The sequence below is a fragment of the Sander vitreus genome, chromosome 16 (assembly GCF_031162955.1).
Source record: "Sander vitreus isolate 19-12246 chromosome 16, sanVit1, whole genome shotgun sequence".
NCBI lineage: Eukaryota > Metazoa > Chordata > Actinopteri > Perciformes > Percidae > Sander > Sander vitreus.
The window spans coordinates 22,733,493-22,748,492 of record NC_135870.1 but is presented as its reverse complement, the minus strand read 5'-3'; the positions used below and the strand labels follow the sequence as shown (position 1 = coordinate 22,748,492).

The 15,000-nt window shown below is 40.5% G+C and overlaps 1 protein-coding gene across 2 annotated transcripts in view; it reads left to right on the top strand.

The window, feature by feature from the left end:
* Nucleotides 1–1,822: 1,822 nt before the first annotated feature.
* Nucleotides 1,823–15,000, top strand: part of stom (stomatin) — a 15,396-nt gene continuing 2,218 nt past the window's right edge. The window contains exons 1-8 of one of the 2 annotated variants that reach the window (XM_078271540.1): nucleotides 1,823–2,006; nucleotides 4,068–4,097; nucleotides 4,910–5,019; nucleotides 5,244–5,316; nucleotides 8,867–8,949; nucleotides 9,164–9,367; nucleotides 13,481–13,615; nucleotides 14,681–15,000. The exon at nucleotides 14,681–15,000 is cut by the window's right edge and continues 2,218 nt beyond it. In XM_078271540.1, coding sequence (XP_078127666.1) covers nucleotides 1,934–2,006; nucleotides 4,068–4,097; nucleotides 4,910–5,019; nucleotides 5,244–5,316; nucleotides 8,867–8,949; nucleotides 9,164–9,367; nucleotides 13,481–13,615; nucleotides 14,681–14,869 — 897 coding nt within the window. In that variant the 5' untranslated portion in view covers nucleotides 1,823–1,933 and the 3' untranslated portion in view covers nucleotides 14,870–15,000. The remainder of the gene's footprint in view (nucleotides 2,007–4,067; nucleotides 4,098–4,909; nucleotides 5,020–5,243; nucleotides 5,317–8,866; nucleotides 8,950–9,163; nucleotides 9,368–13,480; nucleotides 13,616–14,680) is intronic. The other variant, XM_078271541.1, reaches the window with a different exon arrangement.

Genomic DNA, 15,000 nt, shown 5'->3' with positions numbered 1-15,000 from the left:
TACAGACTTATAGGCATCCTGACTGGGACCAGCTTTCTAGGCCACATAGACTATCCTGACACCTGGATTTCCATTCAAATACTTCTTTCTGAATTCATTTTCATCTATACTGAATTAAAAGAAACTGAAAGGGAAAAAAACTTGCTTCGTTATGAAATGAATAATGAAACTTTCAGTTTCAAAATAATAATGACAACACGCATTATGTGAAAGTTTCTTACACTACCTCCAACAAATGTAATGCCCATTGTCACTCCCATGACTACAGTGCTCATTGTGTTCTTATGTATGTTTTTGTTGATGCTTCACATGTGTTCTTAAGATTATTTGTTGATGCATGTCTTAAAAAACGTGTCATCCTGGTTCTTCTCCATCCCCATTTCTCATGTAGCCTCTTCAAATGTTTTTATTCACTTACCACAAGCCAAGTGACAAACCAAAAAGCACCTAATTTGCGTGACATTTCCAATTTTTCTTAACCCTTGTGTTGTCCCTCCGTCGACCATGCAATTTTGTATTTCTGGGTCAATATTTAAAATTAAATCTTGGTGGTCTTTTTCAACACTTTTCCTGATGTTTTTGTCACTGTTTTTCCAAGTTTTTTGTCACTTTTATGCGTTTTTTTTTACCTTTTCGTTGCTTTTTCTGAACATTCTTTTATCAATTTTCAAATGCTATGGAATTAAATAAAACACCCAAATTCAATGAAAGTAGTGAACTGAACATTTCATTTACTTGTGAAAAGCGTTATAGGAAACTAACCATCCACGTTATTTCTTTTTGGTTGAAAACCTGCTCTGAAGCTGTATAGAAACAGGCATGGCTACTGGTTTGCACTTATGGACATGGAAGCTGCTTTCACCTGTTAACTTAATTCTGCACAGTGGCCTATGAATAGCCAGCTGATATCAGCTAGTTTAAAGTGCAGGCTAATTTAGATACCAGCTGCCACAGAGAAGACAACCCCACTGCACACAGCACTGTTGGTATTTGAGAAAGTCTTTAAAAATGGACTGAATACCCGACCTCAACACAGAACATTGTGTTAGTGCCTGCTACATGTATAGGCTACAGTATATTTCCAAGCTAATTCGCAGCTTAAATTCAACAATTCTCAACAAATTGTTCAATGTATCACTAAAGCTCCAAGCACTGGTTAAGGTATGCTCATCGTCATTAGAAGATTACATTATTAGAATTGTTTAGACATAATCCAGACATTGAATGCATTAATATCAGTAAAGTTCTTATAGATTTGACAAAATAATGTTAAATGAAAGTCTGCATACCATTTCTTTTCCTCTCACAGTCTTTATCAGCAGATGAATGTTGTTCAGACTGTGTTTGAAAAACAAATGTTAGATTGTGCATAGTCTATACTCTATATCGACGACGTTCCACTTTATGATTTCTGAGGACTATGGTTAACTGCTCCTCAGATCTCTGCAGGGTAAATCCAGACAGCTAGCTAGACTATCTGTCCAATCTGAGTTTTCTGTTGCACGACTAAAACTACTTTTGAACGTACACACGTTCCACCAAAACAAGTTCCTTCCCGAGGCTATTTTGCAGAGGCACCGTCGCTCCGTCCGGCGTTTAGCGCCGCCCAAGACGATTGTACCTGCTCCCCAGATTTACATAGTGCCAGAACAGGCATTTGGGGTGTGCAGTGGGGATGACGAAAAAAAGTTACGCAATGGTGCTTTAAAATGAATTTTGTATATGAATTTGTCTACTACATTGAAGGCAGAACAGCGCCCACTGGCTCCATGGATGTAGATGTATACTGACTCCCTTCTGCGTCACAGCACCTACAAGTCACTATTCAGGGTGAAACAGGCCCCTTCTTCAGAAACAGCTTCGGACACGGTTGGTCCAGTAAACACAGGGCGACAGGTTTTCGCTGTCACCGGTATTTTATTTGGCGTAAACTATGGATTCCGACAACGAAAGAGTTGCAATGAGGAAGAAGAATGAAGAAGCCAGAAGACGAGAACGTCAAGCAGGTAACGTCAACCCTTGCTCACTTTAACGTTATAACGTTAACGTTAAGTGTGCTATTTTGGGCAGCTTGGTCACAGCTGGGCATCATCAATATTCATTCAGCTAGCTAGCTATAGCAAAGCGAAAGTGAACGCTATTGTTATTTGACTCTTCCATTAATGCTAACATTACATAGCTTAGAATTGTATGTTTACCTGGTGTGGAAGCACATATCCAACGTAGCGTTAGCAGTTAATGTTAGCTCCATTTTATTTCTATGGTTAGCTCATAATAGCTGACATTGACCAACCTAAAAGCTAAAGTAAATTAGCCCACTCCACTTAAAAGCTAATATTACTAAGATAACGTAAGTTAAAGGTAACGTGCCAGTCCTTACAGTACATTTTCCAACTCGAAACAAAGATACTTTTAGTATAAATAATAGAATAACACTGGCTGTTTTTAAAATTAACCTAGACGCTTTGGTTATCTGTATTGTTAACGTTATTCCGTGAAGATATATGACTATGGGTCCGTTTTAGGTAAAAACTGTTCATTGACATCCTGAAACGCCAGCTAATTCTAGTGCTGTTTAGGAATTGACAGCTAACCTTGTAGCTAGCTGAAATCCATCGGATACCCTGAGTCACAGGGTGGGCTCAGCTTGTGAAGCCCTGTGGTAATCAGTATTGATTATGTCAGTGACATAACGTTAGAGCTGTAAAAGCAGCATTAGCAACAATCCAGGCCAATTGATTGGCAATATGGCAACTTGTTACCTTAACTTTAAATTAGTTCATTAGTAAAGTATTTATACCATCAGGGTGGGAAATTAACTTTTTTGCTTCTATTTTTTACCAGCCACTTTTTCCGGAATTCAAATGTATAAAAAGTGCACTAGCATATTTTGAATTGCTTCAATGCATTTGCTTTTTTGTATAGTTCTTTAAAAATAAAAAGGAAACTTATTTTGGGGAGAATAAAATTCCTCTGGGCTGAGTTTTCCTATGTAACCTTTCCAAAAAGGCCCAGGATGCTGCAAATGTTGGTATAATATGAAAATGGCTGGTGGATTTAAGACAAAAAACAATAATTTATTGAATGAATCAAATTTGAACATTTCTGTCAGTGGCTTGTTGATCTTTACATTGTTAATTTCCTAACCTGGCCTGGGACACACATTCATACGGTTTGATAAAGTACTTATTGGACTTTAACTTATCATTGCACTTACAATAACGAGCGTAGCTGTCCTCAATTTAGGTCATCATGTATGTCTCATCTCCGTTTTTTCCTGCATCCACCGTGTATAGGGTTGTGTAGGGGGGTGTGTGTGGGTGTGTGTGGAACTGAGCAGCAGAGAGCCAACAGGATTAAAACAGCAGCAGCTTTCAGCAACTGAAAAATCGTTACCTTTCTTATTTGTCAGTCAAGTTTCAAAATATAATTTCATGTCATTTTGAAATGAATATTCGGTTTTCTTTCAGACCCTTTATATTTATGGATATAACGTTTTCCAAATAAAATTAAAAGATTCTAAATGAAAACATGGCATTTTATCCAAATCAAACGCTCGCCTTGGATGTAGCAAACAATACTGACTCAAGTGACTTGCACAACCCGGATCAGTTTAGTGAGTGACTCAGAATAACCCGAATCCTTAAAAGGAATTGAGTTTGCCAGGCCTACTTGACAAAAGTCTGGAGTTGACGGAAATATGCGTGGTCAAAGCCCCGGCTGTGAACGGTGTCATTTCCTATAAGTTCTTCACAATAAAAGCATTCATTAGCAGTAACTTAACGCGACTCCTATAAGCATTGTGCATTGTTTCTTAACAACAGCGTTCTTTGACAAAAGCTGTCCAATCCGTTACAAGTAATGTTTTACAATCCACCCGCCGCTGTGGCTGGTATACAAGGCAAAGTCACCCGCCACTTTGAAAAAGTACCCTGGTGGCGGGTGCTAATTTCCCACCCTGTATATCATGTAATGTTATCTGTTACTATTCAGCTATTTTATGCCTAACTACTGTAACGCTAGTGTAAGTCGTTCAGTGGCGCCCTGACATATAACTTTGTCTATAGGTTCAAGCACGCATGATTATGATGTTGAAGGTACGGATCGTATGCATTGAATGGTTGCATGTCCTCTGATTTTGACTGAGGCGAATGTTGCATGCAGGGCAGATAATGTAGCCGCCAGTCTTAACAAGTCTAACAAGTGCCTAGTAGTGGGTGTGTGTACATGTGGGTAGGGTTGGGCATCGTTTGGATTTTAACGATTCTGATTCCAATTGTGATTCTTCCTTTTGATCCCGGTTCTTATCGATTCTCGATTCCGATTCTTTGAGGGGTGGAGTTGAAACGGGTCACATGCTTATTTCACAAATAAGAGTAATGTTTTATTTTGATTCAATGGTGGGTTGCAATTTTACGGGGCTTTTTCTACGTAAAATAAAGCCACACTAGAGCGCCGCTTACTGTGCTCCAAGGCTGCAACACAACAAGCGCCTGGTCGCTGCGGAAACCAAAACTTGCACATGTTAAATTTGGAACCCATGATCAGATTTGAAACCAAATCCTCCAATGATTCTAAACGATTCCAATAAAGAAACGATTCCACTGGAATCGTAATTTTTGAACCGATTCCAAGTAGGAATCAGTTCTCGATGCCCAACCCTACATGTGGGTGGAGGTGACATTGAAAAAAGGTGTGTGTGTGTGTGTGTGTGTTCAGAGATGGATGAAAAGTTGATCTGATGCATGATTGGATTAGAAATGTATTTTTAGCAAGAGAAAATTAAGAGTCACATCTGAAAGAAGTTGCTGCTTACAAATGTATTAAATTCAGAATATATATTTCCACGGATGATTAGAATCAGTTGAATTTATTTTAGTGCATTTATCTGTCTTTTTTCCCCCCCCAGCTTTGGAGAATTCCGACTCTGACATTGGCTTGTGTGGCTGGCTGTTGGTCGCGCTCTCCATTCTTCTCATGCTGGTTACTCTGCCCATCTCCATATGGATGTGTATTAAGGTCAGGTGCTGTTCAAATGCACTGTTTATTTTTCTACTTTACAAGCAAAGCTAGCTGAGATAGTAGAGTAAATTACTGGGGATGGCCTACTGTTTATTCAGTCTAGGGTTTGTACTGCAGACTCATCTCCTATATTATGTGTATTCATTGTCTTGCATTTACTTTTAACTAAAATGAGTATGTAACAAGCCATTTATGTGGTTTGTCTTTGTCTCGGTACACAGATTGTGAAGGAGTACGAGCGAGCCATTATCTTTCGCTTGGGGCGCATTTTGCGAGGGGGAGCCAAAGGTCCAGGTCAGAAATGTTTTTGTATACACCTGTTGTATATGTTTACCCTCTCCAAATGTACTTCAAACATGGTTCCAGTGTCCCACATGATTATCTTACACTCATCTTCATATCTCTGGACCAGTTGTTTGACAAGTTTAAGTTTAGTTTCTCTGGTTTCATTAAATGTAAAGTTGCATTGTTTTCTGCTCTAAAGCTTCTAAATTGGAGGTTTCCCCTCCTCTTTTATATGGTATTTGTATTTTTATGGAGGCATTTAGCAGAATATGTAAACCAGTGGCTTACAGGCAGCATAAACCACAAAACAAAATATGACTCAGCACAGAAAAGATGCCAGTGTTGTGGATAGAACAGACTTCCTATATGTTCATCATATCAACCAGCTTTTAAATACAATCATATATTCTTTGTTACAGTGCATCAGTCACTCATTGTTCAGCCGTATGTTCATGGCAAAATGATGTCACAGAACTATAAGGTCACATGAACAAATCTTCTGCCCATCTTGTCTGTCCTTTGTCTCTAATGCAGTTAATTCACTTACTGTTGATGTTTGGCTCTGCACTGCAGCTCGCTGCCCTCTCCAGCCAGTCAGTTACAGACTTAACAACGCAGATTCATCAGCAGACACTTGGCAGATGCTCTGCCAAGCCTTTACTGCAGCCATTTCTTTCTTGTTCCGGGGGCTCTTTGTCTTTAGTCTTCAGAGGTGAAACACATGATTAGTTGGATTGAGGTTATTTGACGGACTTGGACAGTCTTTCCACTCTTGGCCCTAGAAAGCTCTGTGGCTGCCTTATTAGTATGTTTAGGATCATTGTCCTGAAATTGGAGGATTTCTTTAAAAAATAGTCCTACACTTTGAATATATAAACACTTAAACACCCTTAAAGAGAGTTTGGATATTTTAAAGTGGGGTCATATGAGGTACTTATCCATAGTCGGTGTATTCAAAATATCTGAACCATCCCTATAAAGCTGAAAGTCAGCACTTTAACCTCGTAGTCATTGTTTAATTTCAGTGCTGGTGTATAAAGCCAAACAATAATAAACGTGTCGTGTTTAGGAATTCCTAAATATACTATGCATTGTGCTGGATGCTAACATCAGCATGCTAACATGCTCACAATGGCAATGCTAACATGGTGATGCTCAGCAGTTGTGACCATATTCACATTCTTAGTTTAACATGTTAGCATGCTAAAATTAGCTACTTGGCATTAAACACTAAGTACAGCTGAGACTAATGACAATGTTATTAGTTAGTTTTGCAGGTACTTGATTCTTAAATCAAGGTATTGGTAATAAAATATATGGCCTGATAATGGTACTAGAGAAACCTGAATGTCTGTACTAAACTTCATGGCAATCCATCCAATAGTAGATGAGACGTTTTATTCAAAACCACAATACAGATACACATACAGTCTGTATATTCTTGCATATTGTATTATTACTGCTATTGACTCTTTACTACATTTCAGCATTCATATAATTTGTCTATTCTTGTATACTGTGTTATCACTGATCTTCATCACCACCTAGACCACACTTTACAGTAATTGTACACTGACTCTTTACTACATCTCAGCATTCATACAGACTGTCTTTTCTTGCATATTGTATGATTACTGATATACATCACTACCTAGACCACCATTTGCACTAATTGTATATTGTCTCTTCTCTACATTCAGCATTTATATAGATTGATTACTGCTTACTGTGTTATTACTGATCTACATCACTTAATAGACCGCAACTTGCACTAACTGTAGATTGACTTTTCACTACACCTCAGCATTTATCTAGACTGTCTATTCATATACATTGTGCTATAACTGATCTACCTCTAGACTAACTGTTTACTGACTCTTTACACCATCTCAGCAGTGATATAGACTCTCTGTTCATGTATATTGCATATCCATCGACTTACTTGCACCTCACTCTATGCTGGCATTTGTAATTGCCCACTTATTCTGCCCTTTATGTAGCATATTGTATTCTGTGTTCTTGTACTGTATTGAATGTAAACTATTTGTTGTCTTGCACGCCTACGCTTGTCTTGGCCAGGTCGTCGTTGCAAATGAGAACCTGTTCTCAACGGCCTACCTGGTTAAATAAAGGTTAAATAAAAATAAATAAATCCTCAAAGCCATGCTGCTAAAAAATCTTAGAAGAAAGCATGGGGAGGATCACATGAGGGGGGTCCTTACTGTACTTTCCCACCCATCTCCTTCTTGCTGGGCAGGAGACAAAAGGCAAGTCCATGGTAAAAAATTAAAAACCTAAAAATGTATAGGCCTAATAACAACAAGAAGACATTCCTCAAAGTTCAACCAAGTGGCATGCTACCACTTACAGTAAACATACACAAGTTCACTGGGGCCTCATTTATGTGGGCTCCCAGTCCACAGAGCCATATGTCTGACAATGCTACTGCATATGTTTCTCTTCAATGTCTGAATTATTTAATCATTCTATTCTCAGTGATGTGACTTCTGTTTTGAAAGGCAGTGTATTTGTTTAAGTAAAAAATACTCCCATGAGCAATAATTTGCATACATCTCAAGACTCACTGTCTTTTTATCTTTGATTTCTTGTTTTACGGGATCTAAAAACCAGGTAGTGTCCTCTTAAAATGCTGAGATGTGACTCCTGAGAGTGCCACGGGAATCTGTAAATGACAGTATGGAGTAATAATAGCTCTCTGCCAGCAAACGTCACATTCCTGAGGAGCTGGAGGAGCCAACGCCAATGTTGAATTCAGCATTTGGTTTCCTGTAATGGCCCTTACCCTCACACTCATAATCTGGCTCCCTCTCCACCTACAGCTGTTTACATTTAGTGACTTCGAACATTTCCCTGTATATTAAGGTTGAAACGGGCTCACCTGGATAGTTTGTCATAAAATGGAAAGGCTGTGTTTGGGGAACATTTCGCATCTGTATACACTTCTCTTCTGCCATAAACAGAGATGTTTATTGAAAGCACAGCTTTTTCAAGGATGCTTGTCTGTGGAATTTTCCACTGCACAACAAGATGGTTTAGAGTCTGTGTGAGAGCATCTGAGGTCTCTTTACTTGTCTGACAGGAAATGTAATCGTTGAGAATGATAAAAAAACAGCATGAGGAGACTGCTGTTGTCTTTCGTTCCCCTCCTGAACAGATGGCTGTGATCGCACCATTTAAATACACAATATCTTGACAGGAAATGCAGCCCACTAGTCTCAAACCGTTGTGGCATTAATGTTTGCTAAATGATTGCACACCTAGCACATGTCTGCTTCACTCAGGCACATGCCTGGTATTGTTTAATGCACTAATTCAATCATTGTGACTTGAAACAGGCTTATGAAAGCTGCAAATATCCACAGCTTTGCCTGGCTGTCAGCACAGCTGCAGTCTTATAAAGAGAGAGCTTGACTTGGCCTCATGCCAGAATTTCATTCATCCCGGTGTTTTCAAACATTTGTGAAGATGCTTCCTCATTATTGCGTTTACAGTGGCTTTAGACTTTGTTAAAACTATTTGCATTCTTGTGATTCCGCAGGGCTGTTCTTCATCTTGCCATGCACCGACAGCTTTATTAATGTGGACATGCGCACCATCACCTTCGACATCCCACCGCAAGAGGTATGACATGCACACTTCCAATTACATTAAACAAATACTTTGTCACATTCACAGTTATTCCAAGGACATCACAATAATTGTACAGATTGATATAGCCCACCAGTAATGCACTTTAGCAAATAAACAATACAAATGTTTTGAACTGTTCCATGGAACATTTTCCTCATGACATCACAAAACAATTTCTACCTTTTTATCACTATCCTGCTCTCAGGTTTTGACCAAAGACTCTGTCACAGTGAGTGTTGATGGTGTGGTGTACTACCGGGTCCAGAATGCTACTCTGGCTGTGGCTAACATCACTAATGCAGATGCTGCTACACGGCTGTTGGCCCAGACCACCCTGAGGAACGTCCTGGGTACCAAGAACCTGTCAGAGATCCTGTCTGATCGTGAAGAAATCGCACACAGTATGCAGGTAGAGTATGGTAGACGTTATATAATAATAATAATAGCTGGCATTGTGGTCCAAAACAAAATGCCAGCGCTAACATGCTTCCCAGAAATGTCAGTCTGTTCATACTAGGGCTGTCACTTTTTATTCTAAATTTGCACTTTCTTTCGAACATAGAAAAAAATTAAATACTGACTGAAATTCCTGACCATACACATTAGAATTCACTATCTGCATTACCTATTGCATGCCCTATTCACTTATCAGTAAACTAAGCTAATAAATAAAATGGAGGAGGATACTAGCGAGCAAACAAGTGTAGCAACGTCAATTGTACAAGACACAGCTGTGTACGAAACTCTCTCTGACCACAGACGTATGGACGTTGCTGGCAGCACGTGCATATGCAATAATCAGAGCTCGCTGTATCTCAGACTCACGCATTACACTATATGGGTTGCATTGAATTTTAATGAATTCAAATGGGTATGAACTACTATGAATTAAGCCTGCATGATATTGGGGAAAAAAAACTGACTGCGATATTGTTTTTCATGCGATATAAAAAAAGACCAAGATGACATGAATAGCTCTATTTGGAAATAATAAATCATTCTCGACTACTGGGGTGATTTTGAAGGAGAGTGCATCTACATAGAAAATAAAAATGATAAAGGAACTTTTCTTATGTGAACCATTCTTTGTTGAACTTTAATGCTTTACAAACACCAAAGCAAGTAAGCGAACTGTGACTACTCTTCTGAAGTGATTTTGGAGAGGGAAATTAGATGGTTAAATACACCGGTTGACTGACATGACACCATTGTATTCATATAATATCAATCCAGGCTAAAGTGAATGATATTAATAATGCATACGTGTTGCTTCGTCTAAATTTCAGGTTGTGGTCGACTAGCGGGGCCTGCTTGTTTGTTAGATAAATTGATCAACGTAGATTGTGATTAGTGGTTTGCTGTGCATGCTGAGCCTGCATGTCACACACTAGCAACAAACTGTGTATCCAAGAGCAATTAAATCAGTGTAAATTACGTTATATCAGAAACAGACAGCTGTTGTAGATTAGTTTTACGCTTCCAGCGTCGCGGCTCCGAACCATAACGTTAGTTGGGACAGACGCCTTGTTTCTTTAGGCTAACTATATTAGCTTTAGCCTGACTGGTAGCAGCTTTATGCGGTGAAGAATGGCCGGGAGACGTCGTGATAACGTTGCATAAATCAGGTGATTTATTTCGTCTTTGCAGCGAGCATAAAACACTGACTACTGTAGCTTCACTGCCCATGGAAAAGTATTTGCATCACTGTGTCAGCGGCAGCTGCCGCGGTACTTATCTACACACAGAGGGCCTCACTTCCCATAACAATAAACCCCGTCTGACTAATATTACGTCACATACACATGCTGCCCACATGGCTACCTGTCTTAAAGGGGAAGGGTTGCCGGTAACGATCATGTAAAAGGAGAACGGTGAAAGTTTACTTTTTATCAAGCAGCAAAAAAGTTTTTTAGCGTCAAAATCGCAGCGTCCTGCGATGTGACTATCGCGCATACGCACATTGCGATGTAGACGATGAAACTAAATATCGTGCAGCCCTACTATGAATTGGCAATTAGAATTTTTAATACTGTATGCTGGTAAGAGTAGTTTATCTAATATGCTATATAAGGTGTGTTACCCTTTTTCTACATCCATGCAGCACATAGATGCAGAGGTTCATCCTGTTTGTTTCTTTGTCTGTGTCATTTAGACTTGTGCGTCGGTATGAGACACTGATGGTTAAGGCGGCGTTATTGGGAATGAGAACGGGCCGCACACCCCGTACGCTGTTATTGGCTGGGGGTTACATACCCACGGCTCTTTGCTGATGCCCATAAACGTCCCACACTCAGAAAAACAAGAAGAAAAGAGAAAATACAGGCAGAGGGCAGGGTCTCTGCAGATGCAGACACCACCACACACTTTTACTATGTCATAAGTGATGATTGAGAGGGACTATTTCATGTATATTCCTTGCCTCTCAAAACCCAACCCCTCGTCCAAGTCGTGAGAGGTGGAAACAGGTAATGTACGGGATTGCCAGGCAGGGCGAAGTATGGCGGGTGGTTTAGCCACCCGGGCCACTATGGTAACCATGAAAGCCAGCCTGGATGCACCCAGAAACATGCTGGCTAACGGGGCTCTGGTAAAGCTAGGTGAACCAATCATCCACTTAGTGGAACAAAAACAATTACAGAAACGTTCATGAAAAAAATAGAGCAAGGTTTGGAAGTGGAAGGTTTCTCTCCCCAGACAAACATGAAGCTGCATAACGAAAAACGAAAGGAAGTCGCACAGTTGATCCCCTCCTTGCAACCAAACACACCACAAAGATTGGCGCCTGGAACAGCCAAACAATGTACCAAGCCGGTAAAGTTTCCCAAATAGCAGACGAAACATCCTGGGAATCTACTGGCCAAACACAATAACTAATGGCTCTGGCAAATCACTAAACAAGGACCAATTGAAACACAAACCAAACGCAGGAAATGCAGCTGTATTGGGCATACCCTGAGAAAACCACCCTCCAACAAGACCAGACAGTCCTTAATCTGGAACCCACAAGGGAAAAGAAAGCCAGGAAGACCCAGGAACAGTTGGAGAAAAACATCATAATCCTGTAATGAAGCAGAAAAGACTGCCCAACACTGAACCAGCTGGAGAAAGTTCAGAAATGACCTATGCTCTCTAAAGAGCAAAATGGGTTAAATAAATTATAAGTCTATACAATGTTTTTAGGATCCCGTTAATACATATTATATAAGTTGAAGTATAATTTAAAGCTGCACTGATAAATATTCAATAGTCTGTCATTTTAAAGGTGTCTCTTAAGGTGACAAACCCACAGAAAATGATCACCCAACTCTGCAGTCACACTAAAAAATGATCCATCTTGCTAAAACCTAGTCTCTTACATGGCTGGATGCCAATCCTTCTACAGTTCTGAGTCGTTAGGTCAATGTGCTGACATTCCTTCACTGTAATACACTTCCTGTGATTGTTAGAAAGGGAGATTGTTTTTGAGAGAAACTAAAAGGCTGGACCCCTGAAATAATGGACTCTAAAGCATTATGTAGAAAACACATTATGTAGTCAGTAAAAATAAATATAGGCAATAATGTGAGACTCCAATAACACAGACTGAGGGAAAACAGAATGCAGGATTACAGTGCCACCTTGCTTAGAGCCAGTTTGCCTAAACTCAAATGGCAAAGTGTGCTTTGCTGCCATCATCTGGCCCATGGCATCTGGCTGAATTGATCGGCTCTTTGGATATCAACTGTAATCACACAGTTGATATCTCTGTGGGTCCGTTTTCAGGCTACTGTAGAAGTATAATGTAGTGATTTGATTGCTTAAGCTGTACCTGTGAACCAACAGTGATTCCTTTGCTGCTGCATTAAGAGAATCGAGATTGAATCTCTGTTCAATAGCCGTAGTTGTTACAGCACAAACATCAAACACAGTGGCCTTTTTATAGACCGATTCAACAAGCGTGCAGCACAGCCACAGACGTTTTAATTTTTTGCTATCGCAGTCGGAGGCTTTGTCTTTTTTGATTACATTTAACAAGAACAAAGATCCTTTCTCCAACAATGCCACGATACGAAGTACAGAGACCTATCTGTTTTTATTGTTACAAGGCTCCTAATATGTACTGTAGTTGGTGATCTCAAAACATACTGCATGAAATACTTGATGCATACAAATGAAAATAAACAAATACTGCAGTACTATGATGCTCGTGGTGGTTGCAGTTTTAGTGCAATTTTAGGATTGTTACACCAACTGTGCTCTTAATGTAATTTCTTTCTGCAAGAGAGAAACATGCGCTCAGGTTGAGCTCCATCTGCTGGACAAATTGAGAAATGCAAGAGGCTTTGAAAGAGGAGGGAGTTTTGGACTGCTCTTGGTCCTTCGCAGCCCAGGAACTTCGTGGAGTTTTCTTTTGCTTTTATCACATTGAATTGTTGCAGTGCTGATATATAGACGTGGCCAGTTTCTGTCAAATGCCGACAAAATGAGATATTTCAATAGAGAAACTTTAGAAAACATGTTGAACACTTTCTGTCTCCTTCAGTCCACCCTGGATGATGCTACAGACGACTGGGGGATCAAGGTAGAACGGGTGGAGATCAAAGACGTCAAGCTGCCCATTCAGCTCCAGAGAGCCATGGCTGCCGAGGCTGAGGCCACCCGTGAGGCCAGAGCCAAGGTAAGGCGGTTCTGTTTCACCAATCGTTAAGGAGGGCGGGGAGAGGGGGTTAACAGTAACAAATTAGAAATGAGTCAAGTTATTAGTTGCATTTGAAGTAGAAAGGTTTTCATCCAACTACAGTAATGATGTCAACACATAAATCTGACAATGCACAGGGCAAGCAGTTTAGTGATCTCCCTGCAGTTGTGGTCTTGAAATAAAAATCCAGAGTCCTCTTTATCTGAGACCGAGTAAAAATGCGTTTGATTCCGAGACGAGGCCGAGACCTTCAAAAAGTGGTCCGGTCTCAAGACCAAGGCCGATCTCGAGTACTTCAACACTAGCACACAAAGCAGAGGGGGGGGGGGATGTTTTTTGATCATGCGCAACAAAAAACATGCAAAAATGAAATCCCCCTTTTAATACCATGGCTATAGAGCCACTCATTCAGCCATGCCACTTACTTATGAACTTCAATATCAAATGGAAAATAATCTCAAAATGAAATGGCGTTTCAACGCGTTGTCAACATCAAACACAGCGCTTTCAAGCTGGAGAGCGGAGTTTATTTCACGGCGAAATCAAAATACTTTCACCCAGGAAACGCTCGTTTCTCGGAGAGTTTTAACCACGATCTTTTTCCTAAACTTGACTAGTCGTTTTGGTCCCTGACCTTAACTGTCATCGCCTCATTACACTAACTTTTTCTGGCTAAACTCCACTACCATGGCCCCTGAAAGGACCTTCATCTGGCGGTGCCTGTACCTGGCTCACAGTCACCTATTGGCGGCTAAACAACTGCTGCTGGTGGCCGGCGTCCCGGAGCTCTGTAGCTGCTGAATACAACCAGCAACTGCCGCTCTGATTTTATCGTTCTATTGCATGTGTTCCCGTTACAACGGATAAAAAATAATTCAGCAGAGGCAGGGATATGCAGACCAGAAAGGGGGAAATCCCACGCATCCCACCTGGAAAATCGCACCCTGTTTACACAGGTATTCATTGAAAATGTCTAAATATTAGTATTGATTTTGTGCAGACATGCATCACCTTCAGTCTTGTTCCTCCTGTTTTCTTCTGAAGGTGATCGCAGCGGAGGGAGAGATGAACGCCTCGCGGGCGCTGAAGGAGGCCTCCCTGGTGATTTCCGAGTCTCCGTCAGCCCTGCAGCTGCGTTACCTTCAGACCCTCAACACCATCGCCGCCGAGAAGAACTCCACCATCATTTTCCCGCTGCCGATGGAGATGATGCAGGGCTTCATGAAAAACTGAGTAGGCGTCTCAAATCACATCGTTCACATGCACACACTCAAAACAACACCCATGACTTACACACACATATTTAGGCCTCTCTGTGTCTATTAAGCATGTCTCTTTGAACCAGCAGTGCTAAGGTAACGCTG